This window comes from Chelonoidis abingdonii, chromosome 6 (genome assembly GCF_003597395.2).
Source record: "Chelonoidis abingdonii isolate Lonesome George chromosome 6, CheloAbing_2.0, whole genome shotgun sequence".
NCBI classification, from domain to species: domain Eukaryota; kingdom Metazoa; phylum Chordata; order Testudines; family Testudinidae; genus Chelonoidis; species Chelonoidis abingdonii.
The window spans coordinates 114,792,790-114,820,336 of record NC_133774.1 but is presented as its reverse complement, the minus strand read 5'-3'; the positions used below and the strand labels follow the sequence as shown (position 1 = coordinate 114,820,336).

The following is a 27,547-nucleotide window of genomic DNA, read 5'->3' as shown; positions in this document are numbered from 1 at the left end:
TAAATATTCCCGTTTATGCATCCCAGGATCACATTAGCTCTTCTGGCCACTGTGTCACACTGGGAGCTCCTGTTCAACTGATTTTCCCCTATAGCCCCCAAATCTTTTTCAGAGTCACTGCTTCCCAGGGTAAAGTCCCATCCTTTAAGTATGGCCTGCTTTCTTTGTTCCAAGATGTACATATTTACATTTAGCTGTGTTAAAATGCATATTGTTTGCTTGCACCTAGTTTACCAAGCAATCCAGATCTCTCTGACTCAGTCGTTTGTCTGCTTCATTATTTACCACTCCTCTAATTTTGTTCTTTCTGTATTTTAGACTCTGATCCTACCTCATTTTCACTGGCATTCACTATGTTAGACATCCAGTCACCACCAGTCTTCTTAATAAAACTTGAAACAAAGAAGTCATTAAGCACCTCTGCCATTTCTACATTTTCTGTTATTGTCTTTCTCTCCTCATTGAGTAACAGGCCTACTCTGTCCTCGGTCTTCCTCTTGCTTCTAATGTTTTTGTAGAATGTTCTCTTGTTTCCTTTTATGTCCCTAGCTAGTTTGATCTCATTTTGTGCCTTGGCTTTTCTAATTTTGTCCTGACATACTTGTATTTGTTGATATTCATCCTTTGTAATTTGGCCAAGTTTCTACTTTTTGTGGGACTCTTTTTTGAGTTTTAGATCATTGAAGGTCTCCTGATTAAGCCAGAGTGGTTTCTTGCCATACTTCTAATTTTTCCTCTGCAGTGGGATAGTTTGCTCTTGTGTCCTTAATGTCGTTTTGAAGAACTGCTGACTGTCTTCAATTGTTTTTCCTCTTAGACTTGCTTCCCATGGGATTTTACCTACCAGCTCTCTGAGTTTGCTAAAGTCTGACTTCTTGAAATCCAGTGTCTTTATTTTGCTGTTCTCCCTCCTACCATTCCTTAGAATCATGAACTCTACCATTTCATGATCACTTTCACCCAAGTTGCCTTTCACTTTCAAATTCTCAAACAGTTCCTCCCTGTTTGTCAAAATCAAACTAGAACAGCCTTCCCCCAGTAGTTCTCTCAACCTTGTGAAATAAAAAGTTGTCTGCAGTGCATTCCAAGAATTTGTTAGATAATCTGTGCCCTGCTGTGTTATTTTCCCAACAGATGTCTGGGTAGCTTAAGTCCCCCATCACCACTGAGTTGGCCAGTTATTTCCTGTGTCTTGCATATGAAACTCCTGTAATACTCCAGAATTATGTTCGTGTTCTTCACAACTGCATCATGTTGCCTCATATTCCATTTGTGATCCATGGTAACCCCCAGATCCTTTTCAGTAGTACTACCACCTAGTCATTTTGTAGTTATGCATTTGATTTTTTTTCCTTTCTAAAACTAATACTTTGCACTTGACCTTTTTAAATTTCATCTTGTTAATTTCAGACCAATTCTTTAATTTGTCAAGGTTATTTTGAATAGTAATCCTGTCCTCCAAAGTGTTTGAAACTCCTCCCAGCTTGGTGTCATCCTTAGATTTTTATAAGCTTAGTCTCTATTCCATTATCCAAGTCATTACTGAAAATATAGAATAGTAGCAGACCCCAGAATGACCTGTGCTGGATCCACTAGATACATATTCCCAGTTTGAGAGCAAACCACTGATAAGTACTTTTTGAGTATAGTCTTTCAATTAGTTGTGCACCCATTTTATAGTAATTTAATCTAGACCACATTTCCCTAGTTTGCTTATGAGAATGTGATGTGAGACTATGTCAAAAGCCTTACTAAAATCAAGGTTATTCATGTCTACTGCTTTTGCTCTAGCCACTAGGGCAGTTATTAGGTTGGTTTGCCATGATTTGTTCTTGACACATCCATGCGGATTATCATCGCCCTGTTATCCTCAAGGTGCTCTGAAAAATAGATTGTTTAATAATTTATTCCAGTATCTTTCCAAGTGTCAAAGTTACACTGACTGGATTATAATTTCCTGAGTTGGCTTTGTTCCTCTTTAAAGATAGGTACTGTGCTTTCTCTTCTCCAGTACTATGAGTCCTCACCTGTCTTACATAAGTTCTTGAAGATAATGGCTAATGATTATGAGCCTGCTTCAGCTAGTCCCTTAAGTACTCTAGGATGAATTGTGTCAAGCCCTGCTGACTAGAATACATCTAAACTATCTAACTATTCTTTAACCTGGTCTTTCCCTGTTTTGGCTTGCATTCCTTTCCTCTTGTTGCTAATGTTAATAGTGTTGAGTATGTGGTAATCATTAACCTTTCTAGTGAAGACTCAAGCAAAATGGGCATTAAGCACCTTTGCTTTCTTGATGTCATCCATTTTTGGCTCTCGTTTCCAGCTACATAAAGAACTTGCACTTATACTGAGAGCAAGAGAGAGATGAATTTATAGAATCTCCTCTTACTACCTTTTATGTTCCTTACTAGGTGTAGCTCATTTTGTGTTTTAACCTGTCTGCTTTTGTCCCTATGAGCTTGTGTTGTTCTTTTGCACCGCTCTTAGCACTTTTTTCATGTTTCTGCTTTTTATAGAATTCCTTTTTGATTAAAGAGTGCCTCTTGGAGCCATGTTGGCCTCTTATTATCTTGCCTTTGCATTGGAATAACTTGCTGTTATGCCTTTATATTGTCTGTTTGTGAATTTCTTTTTCCCTTAGATTTTCTTTATGGGACCTCTCTGATTTTGTTAAAAAAGTGTGGGTTTTTAAAGTCCATTGTCCTTATTCTGCTGCGCTTGCTCCTTTCTTTCCTTAGAACTATGAAATCTGTCATTTCGTGATCCCTGTCACCCAAAGTGCCTTCCACATGAAAATTCACAAGCAAGTCGTCTTTGTTGGTCAGAATCAACAGGGTGAGGGATAGCTCAGTGGTTTAAGCATTGGCCTGCTAAAACCAGGGTTGTGAGTTCAGTCCTTGAAGGGGCCATTTAGGGATCTGGGTCAAAATCAAGTCTAAAATGGCTGTCATGGTTACCTCCTACTCTTTTTGAAACAAACGTTTTTCCTCAACACATTCCAATAACTTATTGGAAAGTTTGTGTTTTGCCGTGTTACTTTTCCAGCAGATGTCTAGAATTACTGCCAGGGCTTGTGTTTTGGATATTTCTGTTGTTTGTTCTAGAAATGCCTCCATCTCCTTTTCCTGATTTGGTGGTCTATAGTAACCCCTTATCTTGACATCACTCCTATTTTTGCCCATTTTATCTTTGCCCAGAGATTTTCAACTAGTCTGTTTCTGACCTCCTTCTGGACCTCAGAATAAATGTATATGTTCTTGATATATAATGCAACACCACTCCTCTTTCTTTCCTCTGCCTGTTCTTCCTGAACAAGTTATACCCCTCTGTACCAATATTTCATTCATGATTTATCCCAACAAAGTCTCTGTGATGCCAATTATGTCATAATTTAGCTTATGTATAAATACTTCCAGTTCTTGTTTATTTCCCATACTCTGTGTGTATAGACATCCTAGGATGTTTAACAGATTCCCTCCCTGATCTCAGTCATGCTCCTGTGATCCTATTGTAATCTTCTATGTCCCTCCTACCCCAATATCTAGCTGTCCATTAGGGTTGCTTTTCCTATGCTTACCTGTGTAGTTTTGTCACTTGCAACCTTTGAACTTAGTTTAAAGCCCTCCTCAGTAGGTTGGCAGGTTGGTACATGAAGATCGTTTCCCCCTTATTGGTCAGTTGGACCTCCTCTCTTACTAGTAGACCTCCTTCCTAGAACAGCAACCTTGGGTGAGGTAGCCAAAGCCTTCCCATTGATGCCATCTATGCAGCCATGCATTCATCTCCAGGATATGTCTCTCTGCTTAGGCCCTGACTCTCAGCTGGGTGGATGGATGAGAACACAATCTGTGTCCCCGACGCCTTCATCCTCAATCCCAGAATCCTGTATTCACTGCTTATCTGCTCAGGATCATACCTGGTAGCATTATTAGTACCCATGTGAATGAGCAATCTGGGATAGGGGTTGGGGGATGAATTAGTTTTGGCAACCTTTCTATGACATCTCTGATACGGGCTCCATGCAGACAGCACACCTCTGGGATGCTATATCAGGTGGGCATATGGATGTCTGTCTCCCTCAGAAGGGAATCACTGACCACCAGCACCCTATGCCTTCTTTTCTGGGATGTGGTGAATGTGAGCCTCCCAGCATTGAGAGAAGATGGCTCCTCCTCCTTAGCTATTGGGGTCTGCTCCTTCTCTCCTGTTGCCAGTACTGCATACTGGTTCTTGACTGTGATGGATGGGGGACTTGGATGGGGGGTGATGCACTGTCTGCTGCCCAAGGTGACCAGCAACCAGTCTTCTCCCTATAGAGCTGCCAGTTCTCCTTCCTCCTGTTGTGTTGTTGTAGTCATCTGAAGCTGGTTAGTATTCTCTGTCCCAGGTGTTTCCATGTGTGTCTTGTCAATTAAGTGCTCATGCTCCTAGATGGTACCCAGATGAGCCACTTCCTCCTGCTGCTCACTTACCTGTTTCCTGAAGGACTCCCAATAGACACCTAACACACAAGTGGGTTCTCCTGCTAGACCATGTTCTGAGCAAGTCAAGACAAGGCCAAGGTGGAAGCTTTCAGAGTCAGGAGGCCTGTCTGGCAGTGGCTCCCATAGGTGAATGTAGAGTTAGAGCTAGCTAGCAATGTGTTGATGAGACACAGTTTCTGTCCCATTGTGGGCTCTTCCTTGTGGGGTAGCTGCAAGTTAGGATTCTTGGTTTTCCTTTCCTTATCTCCCTACTCTCCTTTTGCTGGCAGACTCAACTAGCTAATTCTCTTAGTCTTATCAGCCACATCACCCATAGTCTCATCACCCCTAGTCTCACCAGCCACGTCTTACCAGTTATTGTGAGCCTGCATGCTTTTTAAAGCTGGGCCTCACATAGTGCTGGAATGGGTGATTCAACCCCTCTCACTCAGCCACCTCTAATCACTGCTCAGTGAATTGGGCCCTAGACTGCCTTTTTGACTCTGTTCCTCCTAAAAGTACATAAAATCCTCTCTTCCTCAGGCAGTTTCATATTAACCTTTTATGCAGACTGCCTCTTCACATAGAATTATACTTCATTAAACAATAAATGAATTGTTAAAAATGAATATTGTTGGCCAGTTGCTTTAGGAATTATCTTAAAGATTTCCTCCATTTATTTTATTACCAAAGGTGAGTGAAGCAGGCGTTCACAGACCGCATGTTGGCGGAATCCATGGACGGAGTAATGATGGAGCTTATTCACTTGTGCTGGCCGGAGGATTTGAAGATGAAGTGGTATGTTTTTTATCCAAACCAATGTCATGACTTCTGTTTTATGAATGCGGAGAGTTAAGTTCCTTGCTGTTCCTAAAGTTAACCCTCAAAAACAAGGTGTGAGCTCACAGAATAATAAATATTAACTATTATTTAACTTATTTGTTTTAATTTAAACAAAAATATATGTTTAAAAAATATATCCTTAAAATATATGGTTATTGATAACAGAAGACAACTTCATGTTCTAATGTAAAACACTTTACTTACAGCTGAATTTTAGTTTATTCACAAATGCTAATTGTTAATATTCTTATGTAGTCTGGATTTATTATCAGCATGTAAAATCTGATGAGCCGGTGACAGTAGACTTTGTAAATGATGCATTTTAGATCCTGCCATGACCATCATCTTTATTGCTGTCAAGTTAATAAAACTGACTATCAAACAGATAATCTTGAATTTTCGGCAGTGATGCCAACCATCGCAGATCTTAATTTTAGTGAGGCTAGGATAAAAGATACAAGGTCTATTCCTGAGATGTGCAGAAGGTCCTCGTCTCCTGTTGATTTAACTGAGAGCTGAGGGCCCTCAGTACTACACAGGAAAATGTTATCACTTTGGATCATCGTCCTCAAAAAATGATGTTGGGAAATTTCTACATTGGTGACCAGTACATATCAACAGCTAAATAGACTGACCAAGCTGTATGAAGTATTAGTCTTGTTTGTCCTTTCGTTTCATGAGCCTGACCAAGATAAGTGTGTGAGTAGATTTTGTGCATTCACAATAATGTTTATACAGGGTACTCCCCCTCCTGCAGTTCTATGCCATCAGGTGGAATTCTGAATCATACAACAGGTGAACGTAAAGCTGTAAGCATCCTGGTTTTTTTAAAAAACATAAGCAGCTGTTAAACATAGGCAGGGGAAAAGGCATTAGACAAGGAAATGAAATGAACATCCTAAATAGCATCAGAATGTTATGTATTCTTTGCCAACAGCGCTTTCCCAGCTGCTGCCGCTGCGGGAGTTTGCCTCCGAAGGCATCAGTGTGTCTCTGTTGGAGAAGTCACATGAGGAGGTACTTGGTGTTGGAACATTACTACATCCCTGGAGTCAACCCCAACCCAAGCCCCAGGGCACATGGCCATGGTGTCCTATTGAGTCAGCTGCTATATGGTCATAGCTGGGGGATGCTATCACTTCTGTTCTTTATTTTTGGCAGTGGTATTGATGTTTTGGAGCCTTGGTATCCCTGGCCCTATCCCCAAACTGATGGTGTGACCAGGTGCTACTGTAGATACTGATATTCAAGTAAAGTCATACTCTTATGCACTTTTTATTTTGGAAGGAGCAGAGAGGGAGAAACGAGGGGAAGAAATATTGCAGCTGCTATTCTCAAATGTTTGTATGACTGCCAGACATGGTGCCTTTAGTCTTAGTTCCTGTAGCTCTTTAATTAAGGATACAGAGAAAAAAAATTTTATTTAGGTGCATGTTTAGTAATAGTGCTAATTTTCTCTTCAGCCTACACAAACCAACTTTCTGTGGATTTCTAAATGACTTCTACCTTCCCATTTTTCTCAGAGAGAGTTAAAGGAGAAATATCTCTAACACACAAAGAAAAATTCAAACTGCTTTCTTGTCACTCTTCTACATACACCAACCATTCCCCCAGCAAAACATTTGCTTAAAAATGGGCGTAGAGGCTTGGAGTCCTACTCCAGCCAGTTCACTAAACAGGACAAAGGAAAGTGAGATTAAGAGTCCAGTGGGACTAATCACTTGAGCATAGTTACTTATGTGTAAGTGTTTGCAGAATTGATTGATAAATTAATATTAGAGGCTATTTTATGGCATGTGTTTTTCAAATGGTTTCTAACAACCTTCAGGTTTCTTCTCCACACTCTCCTTGTGAGTATGAGCAACTGCTTATCACATGAATGATATTTGGCTTGAAAAAAACTTGTTGCCAGAAGTGGAAATTTACCCTTTGGCTTTCAGTTCTTATCCTTTTATGATGCACAACTGAAAGTGCCCAATTTGCAAACAAACAAACGTGTGTAACTTTGATCACATAAATCCTGTTGAGTTTAGTGAATAAAGTTACTCTGTTGCATCAATATGGGATCAGGCTCCAGATTTAGAAAGGGTTTCATCAGCTTTTGCAAAATGAGCAGTAAAATGAAACTTAACAGTCTTGCTGCTTATGCTGAATTTCCATAAAGTTACATTACATACATCTAAAGTGTTCACATATTAATATTTTTCTTGTGATTGTGTATCCTTGTAATTCAATGGAAAGGAGTTCAGTTGCTTTAGTTATCCCATTTAAGATGCCCTAATTCTAGCTACCTCTGATTCAGATTGCTGTATTTGTTAAAAATAAGAACCTGTCAGTCCTGTTCTTGATATTTTAAGGACTCTAGAACACTAACTTGAACAAATGATTGCAGAATTTTTTCCATGAATTTGAGCAGTCTAAGGCCTTGTCTACACTAAAAGGAAAAGTTGATCTAAGCTACGCAATTTGAGTTACGTGAATAATGTAACTCAGATGGACGTGGCTTAGATCTACTTACTATGGGGTCCACACTATGCGATGTCAATGGGATATGCTCTCCCATTGACTCCCCTTACTCGTTTCGATCTGGTCAAGTACAGGAGTCGACCGGAAAGCGATTGGCGGTCAACTTAATGGGTCTTCACTAGACCTGCTAAATCAACCGTTGTTGCATCGGTGGCCACTCGTCAATTCCCAGTAAGTGTAGAAAAGCCATAAGAACTACGTTCATTATGGACCAGTGTTTTTCAGGAGCCAGTATGACCGATTTTAGACATTACTAATTACTGTGAGGTTTTGTATCAGAATCTTCATGATTTATTCCTTTGGAAGCATCTGTGTATCCAATTCAAACTATTAAAGAAGATTCAACATCCTCTCCTTTGAGATGCCAAATTGTCAATCTGTAGTTTTTGCGGTCAGTTTTTTGGCTTCATTGAAAGTTTAAATACTTTCTGAGTCAGGATTAAAACTGATGTCTGCTTCCTTTCAGTGTATGGACTTCAAGGTGCATTCTTCAGATGGGTTTGAGGAAGTATTAATCAAGGTGGTTAACTTAAATACTGATTCTGTGTCAACAGTTTAATCTGAATGAATTTTGTTTTTTTCCCTCAAGTGCCCTCTGCTTATTTCCATTTGTGGGATAGGCAGTTCCCAGTGCTGAGTTACAGAATCTTCTGGAGAGCAGTGTGTATTGAGGTCACTTATCCCTCCCTCTCCCTCCTCTGTGGGCAATTCTCAGGTTATTGGGGGAGTGCTCCCAACTGCTCCTGGGTTCCTTCTTAACTTCCAAAGGTTCAGTGAGCTCATATCACACACAGTGTCCTCAATTCATTCCTTGTCAGTTTTTCCTTTTTTTCTGCCTTCTCAGGGCTATTATTATTTTAGTTATTTAGATTCTCAGTTAATTAACACGGGTTTCTTAATTTAAGAACAAAAAAGAAATTATAACCATTTGTCACGTGTGTCATCTGGACACACGTGGAACAGGAGGGCTTCCACACCCTGCTGCTGCTGATGAGGAAGCTCACCAAGTCCCAGAAATGAAGTCTGGAAATATGCAAGTCCATCATTCACTTTAGAGATTCACTAGGCAAGTGATTCTATTTCCAGCTCATGCAGCATTCAGGTCCGTGGTCTTAACATGACTTACAAAGCCCAATACTGAGATTCCAGCACAGTAGATACAGCAGCAGGGTCCCTGGATCTGTCCAGGTCAACCTAATCCAGCAGTGAAATTCCGGCACTGCTGATATGACACCAAAGCGCCAGGGTATGACTGGGTAGACCTAATCCAGCACAGATGTTATGGTGCAATCAGCATATTGCTGAGGTCCCTGAATACCTATAGGTAGACCCAGTTCATTGCTGAGGTCCTGGAACTGTTGACATGCTGCCAGGGTTCTGGCACCATCAATTTCAGTGAATCAGAAGGGATTTGATGCCCACTGTAAAAGGCACTAAGGTCAACCAAGTCAGTTGCCTAGGATCTGGCAGGATAGAATGTGGTGAAGTACTTGATGAAGTCATCGGGTACACCCTTTGTACATGGCATTAACTTCCCCCCAACAGTCTGAATTATGCAAGTCCAGTTCTAAGGATTTGGCACTATTGGCTGATGTACCACTTGCTTGAAGTGATCTAGCATGAGTATAAATGGTGTTTGATCTCTGGATCCATCTGGATTGACAGTCTGATGCTGAGGATCTGGCACAATTGACTCTGGTGAAACACTTTTATGAAATGATTCGATGCACAGTAGAAGCAGTGTTGGATTAAGGGTCATTTACTCAACAGACAGGTCTAACATTTTTTAAGACAAAACACTCAGCGAGTAGTGATCAGTTACTCACAAGAGGGAAGTTGATCAAGACGACCTCATCACAGTCACCTCCAGCATTGGACAGCTTCAATGTTCCATTGTTACACAAACTTATTTATAAAATTTGTTGTCTTTTCTTATACATATGCATTATTAGTCTCTCATTTCCATATTAACTCCCCTCCCCCAGCAGGCTTATTGTTAGTTCAAATCAGTCTTCTAGCTTTTTAGTACTTTATCTTTTCTTGTTCTCACAGACAGGATTGCTCTGCAGTTTCTTATACATGCATAAAACTAAACATGATTACTTGGCAAGTTCTTACATGAACATAGTTCTGTTTATTTTTATGTTGTTAAATGATATCAGAACAGACTCTTAAAATCCACAGCAGGCTTCTGTCAGGCATAAATATTCCTTCATTCCCAACAAATGGCCCTAAGGTCCCTGGTTCTATTGGTGTCAAAGGTACAGCAGCATGATTCAGAAAAAAACTAGTTGAAGTGGCTCTGTGCCTAACTCTAGTGGTAGGATCCTCTGATTCATGTGAATTAACTTAGATTGATGCCAAAGATACAGCACTATTAACTTAGGTAAACCACTGTTCAAACTGGTTTGCTGTCCCGAATGTGCAGGTCTCCAGGTTTTGCTCAGTTAAACCCAGTCCAGTGCTGTACTGGTGACAACTCTAAGTATTAAGGAGGTTTAAGGATAATTCTACCTCCACTTTTTTGGTGTGGAAGTTCATGAATATCAAATAATGGCTGTGTTTTCCCATCAGATAAACAGTGCTTTCATGGTCTAACAGTATGATGTATGCAGAGCAGGAGCTCTGTTACTATCAGTGAATGGAGATGCCAACAGGCTCCAGCAAATGTTGTAAATTAACAGGGTCATCCAGACTTGCTGGTCTGAAAGCTTTGCAATGTAGTATTGTCAGTTATCTTTTTAGTAAAGCACTCCATTTATGAAAAGGATATTTGAACTGAAAAAGAGATGTTGAAGGGGGTAGTTATAGTGTCTTTCTGAAACTGGCATGCCTATATTTTTATTACATGGTTTATTTGTTAAAGGGGCTCCAAACCAGCACCCCTGAACTTTAAAGAAGTTGGATCCACATTCTGATCTTGAACTTTTGGGGACGGATAGGACACAAGGATTCTAAATTGTTAAATTGCTTGGATTCATGTGCAAACTGATTCCAGTTTTAGTAATGTGATGACTCCTCTTTTAAACAACTTCCATTCAGAAGAATAAGAAAAATCTCAAGGAGAGCGCAATCTACAGTTGTCTGCTGCTTTTACTTAAGCTGTGTTTACACTGCGCACCTTACAATAGCATGGCTGTGCCACTGCAGCCACGCTGTTGTAAGGTGCACTGTGTAGCCATTCTTTATCACCCGGTGAGAGCTCTCTCGGCAACAAAATAAAACCACCTCCAATGAAGGACGATCACTTCGTCACCGGGAGTGTGGGCTCCCACTGACGAATCGCTGTCCACGCTAGCGCTTTTCATCATTACATTTGTCCTTCAGGGGTTTTTTTTTTTCACGCCTCTGAGCAACAGAAGTTTTAGTAACAAAAATAACTGTGTAGACAAAGCCTTGGTCAACATTTTCAGAGTTTAGAGCCACCTCCTTACCAGCCAATAATCATTTTTCTGTTCTGAAGCCTTCCTTTTAGCTGAATGTGTCCAATCTTTTGCGTGCAGTGTTGTAACCATGTCAGTCTCAGGCTATTAGAGGGACAAGGTGGGTGAGGCGTAGTATTTTCTATTGGACTGACTTCTGTTGGTGTGAGCTACAATCTGTTGAGTTTACACAGAGCTCTTCTTCAGGTTCCCCTTCCTTATGCTAGGTGGAAATCTTGGGCTTGATTTACCACTTCCTTGCTAGTGTAAAACTAGTGAATCTGGTTCTTGTATTGCATCCAAGAAGGCTGGTAGAACCAGGTTTTTGTTCTGGATTAGGTCTGAGTTTTTGTTAGGAAATCTGTTACTGAGCTTTGGTAATCAAGAAGAGTATTTTAAAATTCTTCGAGTGATTGCTGATATCCATTCTAGTTAGGTGTGTGTGCGCCGCGTGCACGTTTGTCGGAAGATTTTTACTCTAGCAACACTCGGTGGGTCGGCTGGGTGCCCCCTGGAGTGGCGCCGCCATGACGCCGGATATATACCCCTGCCGACCCAACCGCCCCTCAGTTCCTTCTTACCGCCCGTGTCGGTCATTGGAACAGTGGAGCGCAGCTTAGCTGATCTCCACTTCCTTAGCTACTCGTAGTTTTCTCGTTATTGTGTATATAGTTCAAATTTTTATACTTACAGTTAGTTTATTTTCTTTAACATAGTTAGTGTATATAGTTAAGAGAGGTTTGGGGATTAGCCCCTTCCCCTCACCTGGTGCCGGGGCCCATGCCTGGTTCACCAGGTTTCAAACCATACTCGGCCTGCCCTAAGCCAATGCCTACAGGAGAGCCTCACGACTCCTGCCTTAAGTGCCTTGGAGAATCCCACCTCGGAGATAAGTGACACATTTGCAAGGCCTTCAAGTCTTGGACCAAAAAGGAGCGGGACTTTCGTCTTAGACAGCTCCTGATGGAGGCAGCTCTTACTCCTCCACCATCGGCACCGAGTACCAGACAGTCCACACTGGGGAGAAGTGCATCTTCGGCATGGGAGCGCACCGGTACTGCTAAGGCCCCTCGGCACCAACCGTCGCCGGCCCAGATGTCTGCTTGGTACCGCTCCCTCTCCCCACGGGTAAAAAAACGTAAGACTCCTGCGGCTTCCGTGTCCACACCGTAGTCGGAGCATCCGCCTAAGTAGGACTGCCCGGCATCGACAACTGCCGTGGCACCGACAACTTCAGTACCTTCGATTCTGGTCCCGCAAGAGCCATCGAATCCGGTGCCCGACAGCTCCCCGGCACGCTCTGTGGTTGAGCTTACTATTCCCTCCACGCCAGAGATTTTCTTTACAGCAAGGGAACTGATTGCACTGATGGAGTCTGCGCTACCTCAACCCCTGGCACCACCGGTGCAGGTTATACAGCCCATCGGCAAGCCTGCCCTTCTGAGACCATCCTCCGTCGGCACCGCTGAGAGGCACCGATCACGGTCCCGCCGGTGTTCTCAGTCCCATCGCCGATCCCGGTCCCGACGCCACTCGCAGTCCCGGTACTGTTCTCCATCTCGGTATTGGTCGCACTCGCGGCACCGTTCGAGACCCAGTTCACTGGCCCGGTACTCTTGGTACCGATCAAACTCCCAGCACCACTCCTGGCACCGCACCTTTTGCAGCTGCTCTCGGCGTCGAGTTTCGAGGTCCCGGTCGACCTCCTGGCACTGTTCCGGTCGCAGATCCCAATCTCGTTCCCGGTACCAGTATAGTGCCCGGTACCGCTCTCCGCTGCAGCATACAGACAGACTACCCAGGGATGGAGACCATTCTCAGGGGTTTTCAGCTTCTCCATGGCCGTGTCGCCATGCATCTATGTCATCCCATGCGGACAGTGTTTCCTATGCACAGGACCGTGACTTAGATGTTCCCAACTGTGTCTTCCAAGAGACCCAGGCTCAAGACCAAGGACTTCATCAGTTGTCCTTCTGGACACCTTGGGCATATCACCAAGCCCAAGATGGACCTCCAGTGCCATCACTCTCTGTACTGTTGGAGCACTGGGTGCCGGAGGCTACTGTTAGCCAGGACGCTCCCATTCAGGCACCAGACCCTCAGGTCCCACCGGAGCTGGACGTCGCCCAAGTCCACGAGACAACCAAGGACCTGATTGTCTCTGGCCTTTCCTCTTCCTCTTCTCCAGATGAAGCGGTGTCGGGGACATCCTCTTTGGACCCTCCTCCAATTGACCTAAGGTCACATCAAGACCTCCTGAGACGACTGGGTCTGAATATGAACCTCCAGGTGGAGGAGGTTCCGGAGATAGAGGACCCAGTGCTAGATATTTTGTCGGCTGACACTCCCACAAGGGTGGCCTTACCATTTATTCGGACGATCCAAGTGAAGGCCGATACCATCTGGCAGTCTCCAGCATCTATTCCGCCCACGGCTCAGGGCGTTGAGAGGAAGTACATGGTGCCCTCTAAGGGGTACGAGTACCTGTACATACATCCTCCTCCCTGCTCCCTCATCGTCCAATCGGTTAACGAAAAGGGAGCGCTATGGCCAGCAAGCCCCTGCCCCAAAAGCAAAGTAAGGGGCAGGGATTTATTGGGGCGTAAAATCTACTCTGCTGGGGGCCTCCAAGTCAGGGTGGCAAACCAGCAAGCCCTGCTTAGCCGCTATAACTATAACACCTTGGCGGCAGTTGAGAAATTCACAGAGCTAGTCCTCCAAGACTCACGCCAAGAGTTTGTGGCCCTTTTGGAGGAAGGAAAGAAGGTGGTGCGAATTTCTCTCCAGGCCTCCTTAGACGCAGCCAACTCCGCGGCCAGAACTCTGGCTTCAGGAATTACCATGAGGTGAATATCATGGCTTCAGGTGTTAGGCCTTCCACCTGAATTGCAGCATACGATACAGGACTTGCCCTTCGAAGGTCAGGGCCTATTTTCGGAATAGACTGACCCTAGGCTGCAGAGTCTGAAGGACAATAAGGTGATCATGCACTCGCTCGGGATGCACACACCGCAGACTCAGTGCAGACCCTTCCGACCCCAGCCTCAGCGCCCTTACCCCCCGCCTAGACAGCGGCAGGACCTCAGCAGGAGGCATGGCCGAGGCAATCATAGACGGCAGTCCAGACCCCAAGGGGGTCAGAATCACGGCCCCACCAAACCACCCGCAGGACCTAAACCAAACTTTTGAAGGTGCGCCCGAGGGCGACGTACCAGTTGTTCAACAGGATCCTTTTCCTCCCTTTTGCAACCGCCTTTCCTCTTTCCTCCCTGCGTGGACCCAACTAACTTCAGATCGTTGGGTCTTAACGCACGGTAGAATTTGGATACCGCCTTCAGTTTATTTCGCCCTCCCCCTCCTACTCCCCATCCTCATCCCTCTTCAGGGACACTTCTCACGAACAAATCCTCTTGCAGGAGGTATGGTCCCTCCTTGCCAGGAGAGCTATAGAGGAGGTACTGGAGGACTTGAGGGGCAAGGGGTTCTACACCCGGTATTTCCTAATCCCCAACGTGAAGGGAGGTCTCAGACCAATTCTAGACCTGGGGGGACTCAACAAGTTCTTGATAAAGTTGAAGTTCCTCATGGTATCCCTGGGGACCATCATCCCATCCTTGAATCCTGGAGACTGGTATGCCGCCCTCGATATGAAGAATGTGTATTTTCACATTGCCATTTATCCTCCGCACAGATGGTACCTCAGGTTTGTGGTCAACTGTCAACATTTCCAATTTACGGTCCTTCCGTTTGGCCTCTCCACAGCCCCAAGAGTGTTCACAAAGTGTATGGCCGTAGTCGCCGCCTCCCTCCATCATCGAAGCATACACGTCTTCCCGTATCTTGACGATTGGCTCATTAGCAGGGCCTCCAAGACCCAAGTAACGCGGCACATGGGCATTGTCAAGGACCTATTCATCCAACTAGGCCTGATGATCAGCCTAGAGAAATCTACTCTGGTTCCCACACAAAGAATAGAGTTCATTGGGGCCATTCTGGACTCCAGTCTCGCCAGGGCCTGCTTACCACAGCCGCAGTTTCACACAATGATATCTATTATACAAGGCCTACAAAAATTCCCAACCACTTTGCCTAGAACTTGTCCCGGCCTCCTGGGTCACATGGCTGCCTGCACATTCGTGACCAAGCACTCCAGGCTACGCCTACGTCCCCTTCAAACTTGGCTCTCCTTGGTATACCACCCGGGGAGACACAATATAGACAGGATCCTCACGGTTCCCGGAAACTCCTAGACTCCCTCGACTGGTGGTTGACGCCCTCCCTGGTGTGTGCAGGGATGCCATTCCATCCGCTCCAGCCTTCTATGGCCCTGACGACGAATGCATCATCTCTCGGCTGGGGTGCTCACCTCGGACATCTTCGCACTCAAGGCCTTTGGTCATCTCAGGAGCTGGCCTTGCACATCAATGTCCGAGAGTTGAGAGCAGTCCGCCTTGTGTGCCAGGCGTTTCAACAGCTTCTGCAAGGCTGTTGTGTCTCAGTGTTCAGACAACACAACGGCCATGTATTACATAAACAAATGGGGGGACACGGTCCTACCCCCTTTGTCAGGAAGCCATTCAACTCTGGGACTTTTGTATAGCCCATTCGATAGACCTGGTAGCATCCTTTCTCCCAGGGGTTCGGAACACTCTGGTGGATCGACTCAGCAGATCCTTCCGCTCTCACGAGTGGTCGATCCGTCCGGACATCATTCATTCTGTTTTCCGGAAGTGGGGATTTCCCTGCATAGACCTCTTCGCTTCCCGCGAGAACAGGACATGCCAGATGTTGTGCTCCTTCCAAGGTCTCTCCCCGGGCTCGATCTTGGACGCTTTCCTGATACCGTGGACGAGCCAACTGCTTTTCACAGGGTCTTGCTAAAGCTCCACAAGGACGGGGCTCGCTTGATCATGATTGTCCCAGCGTGGCCCAGGCAGCACTGGTACACCAAGTGTCGACCTTCAAAGCCAGTCCCAATACCCGTCTTCTCCAGATTCTCAAACTCAGGAGCACGCCAGACTTCACCACTAGACCTGCGTTCCGTCACTCACGCATGGGCTCCTCTGTGGTTGAGCCACAGACCTCAGGCACAACAAATTACTCCTGGATAGCAGGAACCTTCCACTCGGGTCTACGGATCGTGGCCAAAGTGGAAGCTTTCTCCTGCTGTGTGAAACGCAAATTGTTACTCCCCACCGAGGTCTCAATCCCACCATCCTGGACATACTGTGGTCTCTTCAAACAGCAGGTCCTAGCGTTATCACATTGAGGTGCATGCGCCATTGCTACCGTCCACCCAGGGAGATGGCTGCTCCATGTTTCACACCCTATGATCCAGGGTTCCTCAAGGCTGGAGCGTCATACCCAAGCACCCCCCTTGACCACTACCTGGGACCTTCAAACTGGTCTAACCAGACTTATTGTCTCCACCATTTGAGCCATTAGCAATTTGCCTCGCTGCTAACTCCTGGAAGACAGTTTCCTATAGCCATTACATTGGCCAGACAAGTCTCGAGTTATCGACGTCACAGTGGACCCACCGTATACTGTGTTGCATAAGGCAAGGTGCAGATTGCGACCACACCCCCCCCCCCCCCCCCCCCAAAACCCCCCCCCCCACACGTTCCTCCCTAAAGTGTATCGGCCTTCATAATCAATCAGACATCTTCCTTCGGTCTTCTTCCAAGCTGCACTCATCAGTTGACGGAGCAACAGCTGCACTCCCTAGATGTTCCGTAGGCGCTTGCATTTTATATCGAACGGATGAAACCCTTCGTAAATTGCCCAACTCTTCGTCACAGTCAGACCGAATGAAGCAACTTCTCCTTCCCAGAGGATCTTTTTCTTGGTGACGGCGTGCATCCGCACTTGATATGATTGCTTGTTTCCCTTGAGCCATCTCACCACACATTCTGTAGGCTCAGGCTATCTACTGCCTTCCCGCCATGACCAAATCCAGGAAATATGTCGCGTAGCTATCTGGTCCTCGGTCCACACCTTGCTTCGCATTATCCTGGTTCAACATCTAGAATGATGCAGCCTTTGGCGCAGCAGTTTTAGCATTTGCCACTCTCACTCCGACCCCACGGCCTAGGAAAGTTGGAATCACCTAATTGTGTATGATGAGCAAAATCACCGAAGAGAAAAGACGTTACTCACCTTGTAACTTTGTTTTTGAGATGTGTTCTCATATCCATTCCAAACCTGCCCTCCTCCCCACTGTCGGAAGTAGCCGGCAAGAAGGAACAGGAGGGCGTGGGTCGGCAGGATGTATTATATCCAGGCGCCATGGCGGCGCCACTCCAGGGGCGGCCAGCCGACCCACCGAGTTCTAGGGTAAAAATCTTCTGACGAACGTGCACGTGGCGCACGCACACCTAACTGGAATGGATATGAGTAACACATCTTGAAGAACAACAACAGTTACATAGGTGAGTAACCGTCTTTTACTTATACTAAATTCTGCTTATTTATCTAGTTCTGTGTCTAGATTAAAGGCCAAACTGAAATTTGAATGAACTGTACAAGAGAAAAATTGGAGGGAGTAACAAGAAAGAGTCTAACATCTGAGTTTTGGAAAGTTAAAAAGTAAAAGAATAAAAATTAAGTATGTAACAGGAACAAGATTGAAATAATAAGGTTTGATTTAATATATGCCACGATTCATCATGTTATAGTAAGAGAAAATAAGATCATCTGAAGTTCTGAATCCCTCTCATAAGGTTCCTTCAGTTCCCAATTCAGTAGGAGTTGTGGGAACTTATTCTTCACTGAATCTGCTCAGTTATCTCACAGTACTGTGTCCATATTAAGACAATGCAGAATTTATGTAGTGCAGAAGTTAATTGAATTTAAAATGTGTGTTATCTCTTATAATCAGGACAATCAAGTGGTAACTTTACAGAGACAATATAAAGGGAGAGAGAAAGAGAATGCTTAAAGAAAAGAAAGGAAGATGCCGAAAAGAATTTATAGTCAATGGCAGAAAGTGCTAGTTGAAGAAAGTGGTTTCAAGCACAGAAAAGTGCAGGAGCAATGAGGGATGGATGAGTTACATATTTAAGCTGGGAAAATAAGACGGTCCGATTTTTTTTGGTCCTATTAGAGTACATCCAGAATACAGAAAATACATTTTCTAAAGGAGGATTTCAGACCTCCCACCCACAGATTTGTAACGTAAAACTGCTAAAGAACTCCCTTTTGACATCTGTCACTTTCAGAATCTTTTCTTCTTCGAATAGTGCCTCTGTGGGTGCTCCATTCTAGGTGTCTTTGCGTCCCTGCTCCTCAGATCTGAGTTGTGGTAGCAGTGTCCATTTGGCATGCACATGCACTCTCCTTGTCTCATGCTCTGCTCTCTTGCTATATAGCACTGTGTGGGCAAACAGTTCCTTCTCAACTTCTCAACTGCTTGGGATGGAGCCTTAAGCAGAGCCTATTATAGAGATTCTTCTTAGTGTTTTTTCTTGCTAGTTTTTCCTTAGTTGTAATAGAGTTTCAGTTAGTGTTAATACTTCCTTCTCTTCATGTAAAAAAAAAAAATTCACTTATAAAATAGTTATCTCCTTAGCCTAAATTAGATTTCTCTAGCCTGTCCCATTTGAAAAGTGAATCCTGAAACGAGTATACCTGGCTTCCTTGGATTTAAACGTTGCCTCTTCTGTTGAGAAGCCATTCCTGTCAGCAATGGCCATTCTTGCTGCATTCACTGCCTGAGAGAGGCGCACATGCCTCAGAAGTGCATGTTTTGTCTCAGATTAAAATCCAGAACCAAAAAGAGCCATGAGCTGAAATTAAGACCACTCATGATTGAAAGGTCGGTCCAACCAGCCCCAGGGCCTGGGACCTCCCCTTGACAGTGGTCCCTGTTGAGGTCGATCCCATCATCATTGTCAGATCAACACTCTTCAGTGACTTCAAAGAGGAAGTCCTTAGATTCCTCTCAGAAAGTCTGGAAAAAGCAAGCCACAAGTTCCCCAAGCAGGGAATCGGCCAAGAGAAAGAGGACCCCAGGATGGTCAATAACTTCACTACTGACTGACACGTGACTAGGTACCTTTGAGGTTGCAGGATCCTCCCAATATCACCGGTAAGCCTAAAGACTCTAAGAGGGCAGGCTTGGGCAGAATAGTACCTTCAGGGGAAAGAAGCAGCAAAGAAAGACCCAGTTCCTCTAAAATGGCACCAATGGAGTCTTGTAAACAATTGATACCTACTACACTGGCACCACAAAAGGCTACAGCAACACCTGTTGGCCATTCCTCGGAATGCAGAGGGCATGCAGTACTGACTGCTCTGTCCACTTCAATGGTGCCTACTCAGCTGGCCTCAATGGTGTTCTGATACCACAGGAATTTCAAAGACAGGCTCCTGAATCACCCTTAGTAGGCACTGGCATAATCACAGTATGGGTTATGCCCAGGTCCCTGGATGTCCATGACTGCTCCACCCTGTTAAGTGACAAGGAAGATGAGGGGTCTGACCTATACTCAGTGTCTGTACTGGGGTCTCCATTACAACACCAGGGAGCTAACCAGGTGGAAACTCATGTGCCTTCAGTCTACCACCAGAATAGAAGAGACCCACCTAGTTGGTATGGACACTACTGGATGCTCCCACCCCTGCCTTTTCCACCACCTCAGTGGCCAAATTGGGACCCAAGGGTGACATATGGACAAAAATGTTTGAGGGCTTCTAGCTTACCCAAAGAGTTAAAGGAAGGCAATCTCCTGCAGCTTCAATAGTCAGACCTCCTAATCCTCAAGAGGAGACTTTGGGGAGCAGAAGGAGAGACTAGACAAGGAAGCCTCTCCTGTGACCAACATTTTATCATCATCTCCTGATAAGTCAGTCATGCTTCCGCCACCAACTGTGGCAGATGACTTCAAACAATTTCAAGACTTCTTTTAAGAGGGTAGCAGATTCTCTGCAAAACCCACTTGAAGAAGTCAGTGTCACAGCACAAACTGCTTGACATCCTACAGATGTCATCAGCAAAGATTTCACTCCTCATCAATGGGCGCTGTTTGATTTGGTAAAAACTGTGTGGAAGATACCAGACGTGGTACCCCCAACATGTAAAAAGACAGACAAAAAATATTATGTGGAGGGCTTTTTATTTTCTCATCCTCTAATTCACTGGTCGTTGACTCTGTTAATGAACATGGCAGACATCTCTAGGCTAAAATGACACCGTACAATAAGGACTGAAAATGACTGGATTTATTTGGACGTAAATAATATTCTTCAGTAAATATTCTACAATTTAGGATCACTAACTATCAAGCCCTCTTGGTAAAATAAAACCATACCAATTAATTGAAATTAAATACCTTTATTGAACACATCCCATTGGATCAGAAAGAGCAATTCCAGGCGATAGTTGCTAAAGGTCAGCTCCTTGTGAGGACAGAAGTGCAGGCTTCTCTGGATGCTGTTGATAGAGTTGCACTTTCCATCTTCACGGCAGTTGTTATGAGGAGAGCATCTTGGCGTCATCTCTCTGGCTTTCTAAAGAACGTACATGCTGTGGTGGAGGATCTCCCTTGTGAGGGATCTAAATTGTTCGCAGAAAGAATGGAGGAATCACTCCACGTGTTGAAAGATTCTAGGGCTATGATACATTCTCTGGATGTTTATACTCCAGCCTCAAAAAAGAACACTCAGTAAGTACCAGACGGCACAGAGATCATGGCCTACTCACTTCCCTTCTCCCCAGAGACATAGGCTCCTCAAAGGAAGAGGCAGAGATTACAAAAACAGAGACCACCTGCCCCACAGTCATTGACATTTGCAACCTTATACATCCAATTTTGATGTGTTGGTCGAGGCCTGGTCTCATTTGCTCCAACAGTCCAAACATCTCCACCAATCTTACTACTTTTTATCAAAACTAGAAGCATATAACCTCAGACAAGTGGGTACCAGAGATTATCTCCAAGGGATATTCAATCCACTTCATATCCCTCCCTGCCTCTCTTCAGGGACCTTTCTCACAAGCACCCTTAACACGAGGAAATGTACCACTTCCTGAAACTAGGTGCCAGAGAACCTGTTCCCCCACAACAGAGAGGGAAAGGTTTTTATTCCAAATATGTTCTGATACAGAAAAAGAATGGTAGTTAGAGTCCCATTCTGGATTTAAGGGCACTTAACCGTTTCAATACAAGACAATGTTTCAAGACTGTTACTTGGGCAGCAATAATTCCATCTCTGGGCCAAGGGGACTGGTTCTCAGCCCTCAACCTACAAGATGCTTACTTTCATAACACAAACCACCCGTCGCACAGGAGGTTCCTAAGATTTACTCTGGGACAAGATCATTTCCAAAACAAAGTGCTCCCATTTGGTCTACCATCAACACCCAAGGTGTTCTTGAAAGTCCTTTCTGTGGTAGCAGCACACCCTCACAAACAAGGCATCATGATATTTCCATATCTAGATGATTGCTAGCTCAAAGTACGTACATTCACCTACACCTTGAGAGACATGAAAAACTATAGCTCTGTTCCTACAACTAGGTCTATAACTAAATACCCAAAAGTCCACTTTGACCCCACTGCAACAGCTGAAATTCATAGGAACCTGCTTAGATGCAATAGAGCTCAAAGCCTTCATCCCATCACATGGTTCAACTTCTTAGCTAGCTTAATCTCGACAGTTCAGGCCAGTACGCGGATTTCAGCTAGAACCTGTCTGCAGCCACTGGGGCACAGAGCGGGTGGGCACCTTTGTCATAAAGCATACAGGACTCCACATGCATTGTCTTCAAGGGTGGCTCAGAAGGTATATATCCCAAGAAGACTCAATTTAAACAAACTTCTGTCAATCTCCTCAAGAATCAAAAACTAACTCAACTGGTGGGCAGATCCTCACAAAGTATGTGTGGGAGTCCCCTTCACTCAATCACCCCGTCATTGACGATGGATGGCATCCGTAACAGGATGGGGGGCCCACTTGGACACCGACACCTACACCGTTCAGGGCAAATGGTCCCCTCTCAAATCCACACTACATATCAACTTACTAGAGCTCAGAGCAGTCAAGAATGCCTGCTCACACTTCTTACCAATGATCAAAGACAAAGATGTAAAGATTATGACAGACAACATTGCATTCATTTTCTACGTAAACCGCCAGGGAGGAGCAAGATCATATTCCCTATGTGCCAAGACAGTGAAAATATGGAACTGGTACATTTGTTACCAGATCAGCATCTCAGCAACTTTCCCTCCTGGGCATACAGAACACTACAGCAGATATTCTCAGCAGAAAATTTTTCCAAAGATTACAAATGGGAAGTAGACACTACCATCCTTCACAACATATTCATACACTGGGGAACTCCAAAGATAGACCTGTTTGCCACAGCCAAGAACAAGAAATGCTCTCAATTCTGCTCCAGGGAATGCCTGGGTCACCTTTCTCTCAGAGATGCTTTTCTCTCCAGATGGAACAGGCATGTGTTATATGCATTTCCACCAATTCCACTAATATCCAAAGTGGTATTCAAGATAAAGAAAGAAAATGCCAGAGGCGTTGTTATAGTTCGAGTGTGGCTAAGACAGACATGGTTTCCTTCTGTTTTTCAGCTGGTGATCTGTCCACCATTTGTTTTCCACCCTGTTCCTCATCTTCTTTCTCAAGATGTGGGCCAGATCCTTCACCCAAATCTGCAAGTTCTCCTGCTCAAAGCATGGCTCCTCGATAGTTCCAAAACTTAGAAATGAATTGTTCTGAGGATGTGAAGGAAGTACTGTTACATAGCAGAAGAATAACTACTTGTCACACATACAAAAAATAGCAGATTTTTTAAAAAATCAGTTTGTTACATTTCATAGATAGTTAGTTATAGAAGTGTCATTCAACTTGCTCATAAAAATCCATTGTTTTTAAAAATGTGATCAATAGCACCAAATCATTCTTCATCCTTAAACCATAGAGCTCTTAAATTATATTTACCAATTCTTTATCAGCTTGTCACTATAATTCATTCAGATTTCACAGAATGGTAGGTTTAAATTCACTGAAGTTTGGAAACTGCTTTGAAATCCTTGGATAGAAGGTGATATATCAGTGTAAAATATTAATGTCAAAAAAAATAGAGAATATGATTCCTCTCCAAATGTATTTTTAATTGAGAATACATTATTACATTTAAATTTAGTTGATATTCTCCTGTTTAAAAATTCAAGTATATTAGAAGCATTCTGAGACTGCTTGGTCAGAGAGCAGATACAGTCTAGACTCTAGGACAAGGTTTTCCATCAGCCAAACAAAAGACCAAGTTAGAATACTAAAATAACCTATGCAACAAAATGCTCTTATCTGTAGTTGAAAATATATTTTGCTTTGTTGTCAAACAAGACATGCTTTTTATATCTTTAAATAGTTTTTGTGCATCTACTGGATATTAAATACAAGAAGTTACAATTATTATTGTGTAATATTTTGAGCATCCCAAAGTGTGTTAAAGATAGTATTGATACAAGTAAAGACATATCCCCTGCCCTGAACATCCTTTGAGCTAAATTCAGACATGACGCTACAACTGAGGATAATAAGCTACAGATAGGAAAGAGGAGAAGTAGGGTGAGAGGTGTTGTAGTAGGATTATGCAGTTCTTCGAGTAATTGCTCATGTGTATTCCACAATAAGTGTATGTGCTTGCCACATGCTCTGGTGTCCGAAGTTTTTCCCCTAGCAGTACCTATAAGGGAGCGTCGCTAGCGACCTCTGGAGTAGTGGCTCCATGTCATGGTATAAGGTGCTCTGTGCACCCCCCTCACCTTCAGGTCCTTCTTGCCACCAGTGAAGGTGCTTAGGAACTGTTCTGCTCCAGCTTTGCTGTAGCTCATCCCCAGAACTCTTCTTGATTCAGTGTATGGTACCTGTAGTTAGTTAGTTGGAATAGTTTAGTTTAGTCTAGCTAGTGCACCTGGGCCGGGGCATGCCCGGGTTTTAAGTTATGCAACATTTGTAAGCGACCTATGCCAGTGAGCGATCCACACGCGGACTGTTTATGCTGTTTAGGGAAAACCCATCTCAGCGATTTGCTGCAAGATTTGCAAGTCAGTTAAGCCTCGGACAGAGAGAGAGAGAGAGAGACATTAGGCTCCGGGCTATCCTGATGGAGTCAGCATTCACCCTGACTCAGCCACACCGCTCCGAGTTTGCACCGGGCACTGCGGTGTCAGTGTATGGTGACCCCTAGGCACCATCTACTAGTTGGCACTGCTCCCCATCCACGAGGCACGCCAAGAAGGCTAAGAAGAGGCCTTCTCCACCATGGCACCGGAGTAAAACTGGGGTAGAGGGTGGACCCGTGTTGGGCAGTCCTCGATCCCCATTGGCCTCTAGGCCTCCGACTCAAGTCCGGCCCATTCGGAGCAGGCTTCCCCAGATGTCTGGATGCCTTCCACACCAGAGGCCCTGCAGGCATCCTGGGACATTACGTCCATGCCAGTACCAGGAGCACTGCAAATCTTGGCCCTGCAGACCAGAGGCAAGCCGCCACTGGGATCTCCACAGTCGCCCCCGACTCGGTACCGGTCTCGGGTGAGGGAACATTCCCAATGCCATTCGCCGCTCAGTGACCATTCCATGCGTAGTCCATGTGGGTCACCATTGACTCCCACTAGGTTGTCTGGCTGGGTTCCGTCTGACAGAGACTCCAGTCACTGCTCTGCCTTGAGGAGCAAACACCGATGGGACCGAGGCAGACGACACCATAAGCCCTTGTCTCGGAGGGGCTGTCGTAGCCAGTCGTGACACGAACGTCAGCGCTGTTCCCGTTCGTTGTCTCACTCCAGGACACCACCACAGCACCGCTCCCGCATCCTCTGGCGTTGATCACCGATGATTCGCCGTTGCAGATCGATCCACCAGAGCCGATTGCTGAGCAGCTGTTACTGACGGCACTGGTCCTCCACATCGAGTCACAGTCTCGAGGTTGGCACTGCTCCTGGCGCCACCGCGCCTCCTGGTCCAGGGAAAGCAGCAGGTCATACATCAGCTAAGCCATCAATGAGTCAGGCCAGCCAGGCTGAACAGGCTGGTCTGCCGGTGCCACAGTCAGAACTGAGGGTGGGGAGAACACGCAGCACCCCTTATACAGCGCCATGGAGGTGCCACTCCAGGAGTCACTAGGGGCACTCCTGTACGGGTACTGCTAGGGAAAAAACTTTTGACTGGTGCATGTGGTGAGCATGCACACCGTATTGTGGAATAGAGCAACGCATCTCGAACACCAGTTACAGAAAAGGTAACTGTCTTTTACTCAGTTAAGGCATGTATAAAACTCTTTTGGTTTCACTGATTTGTGGTGTTAAAAATGCTTTTGGAGAGGAATCATAAACTGTATTTAGAAAAGCAAATGCAAATACATGTCTCCATTCGAATAATAATGAGTTCGTAACACCAGTCTGACAATGCTTATGAGAGAAACTTCTCTTACAGCAGTAAATATAGCTAGATCTGCATTTTAGTAATGCTCTAGTTAATGAAGTTGTGTTTATCAATCCCAGCCCAGTGTGGGCTGGATCCTACAAGGTGCTGAATGTTCTGGCCCTGATCAAGCAGTGTCCTTTTGCACATTTTTATCATTAAGTACAGATATCATTGAAGTATAGTTAAGAACATGCTTAAGTGGTCCACTAGATCAGGGCCAGTGTGCTCTGCACCTTGCAGAATTGAACCCTATTTATCAGCGATGACAATACATATTTTGCAAATATGATTTCCTACTAAACTTTAATTGTTCTATCTTAATAACACTATAATTATGATCAGTGTATGCTGCCCTCCCTCCATAGTTTTTAGAAGCTAAGGGTTTAATAATCAGAAGTTTGATGATCATGGAACCTGTAGCTTTGTGTTGGTATAATTTCTAGAAGGAGAGTCATGTAGGAACGGAGCACAAATTCGTAGTTGTGCGTTAGGGAAATGTTCTTGTTTGTCTGAGCAAACAGGACCAATGAAGCAATGGTGTTTTCAGTTCAGATGCTTTAATTTGGAATGTTAAAACAGAGGATAATCTTCTCCCACAGGATCGAGGTGATGAATTCACTTACACTGGGAGTGGTGGTAGAGATCTTTCTGGTAATAAAAGGATTGGAGAACATTCATTTGATCAAACATTAACACACATGAACAGGTAAGTTTTGAAGAATAAATTAAAGTCTTTCAAAGAACAATACTGTTATATTCCATTAATTTAAAACTGATTTTTGATGTGTTCCTTTTATCACCTAAAATCCTTGTAAATGGTGGTACCTCTGGCGATCCACTGTCAATCAGTGTCCTGTTATATTGTTTTAAAACGGTAATTGTAGCTGAATAAAATACATTGCTGTATTATAGGTTTAGCTGGTAGCTATGTCTTTGGTTAAGGTTGCCTAATACATTCCACTATAAGATCCTGTTTTCAATGGCATAACTGCGAAACTTTGAGTGTTCAGGCTGAAATTTTCCATGCCAAGTATCTGGTTAAGGCAGACTTACTTATTTAGCTAAAATGGTTAACTGTTTGCAAGAACATAAACCAGGAAATATGTTTTACCCAGGTTAAAAAAAAATTGTATCTGTTTCGCTGAAGTGCTAATGCATCCATGTATTGGAGCAAGGACATGAAAGGTTTCCCTGATGTTAAGGATATTTATTTTGCTATCCCCAGGAAATTCTGCCTAATTTTGGTCAAGTTATAAGCCTCTGAAAAATTGCAGTTCAGACATGCTGTGTAAAGGCTTTGTAAAGTTTGGCAGCTGAATTCTCTGAAGATTCTGCTTGCAGTGGGCCTGTTTCATTATCATCACAGCTCCTAGATGCTGCCCAGACTGTGCATGTATTATTCCCATAGATCGACTGAGCATAGTGCAGTGAAGAGTTGTAAAGACCAAGTAGGACTTTCCCTGCAATCTCTGCTTCTGGCAGCACAGTTCCACTGTAATGCCAGACGTTGGTACTGAGAGATGGGAGACTCCCAGACTCTGAGTGCTCCACCTGCTAGTGCCCAAGTGGTGGTGAAGAAGAGAAGGAACAGCCTCACTTGAATACAGAGGGATGTGAAAGGGGGCAACAAGAACTAAGGTGGGAGTGGTTGAGAACATAGGGACAGAGACAGGCTTGGATGATAGCATTAGAGGAGTTTGCACAGGCAATCTTAATGCAAGCATTTCTTCGTATTTGCATCCTTGACTTAGTAACCTTACTGTTCTTTTAATTAGTTTTTTGTGTTTAATTGTTACATAAAAGTTGCTGTAGATATAAAACACAGTTTATTTCAAATGAGGA

At 44.3% G+C, this 27,547-nt stretch overlaps 1 protein-coding gene across 3 annotated transcripts in view; it reads left to right on the top strand.

The window, feature by feature from the left end:
- UHRF2 (ubiquitin like with PHD and ring finger domains 2) overlaps positions 1 to 27,547 on the top strand; it is a 190,294-nt gene that overhangs the window by 149,597 nt on the left and 13,150 nt on the right. For all 3 annotated transcript variants that reach the window (XM_032786058.2, XM_032786059.2, XM_032786061.2), the window contains exons 9-10: positions 5,160 to 5,264; positions 26,305 to 26,411. In XM_032786058.2, coding sequence (XP_032641949.1) covers positions 5,160 to 5,264; positions 26,305 to 26,411 — 212 coding nt within the window. The remainder of the gene's footprint in view (positions 1 to 5,159; positions 5,265 to 26,304; positions 26,412 to 27,547) is intronic.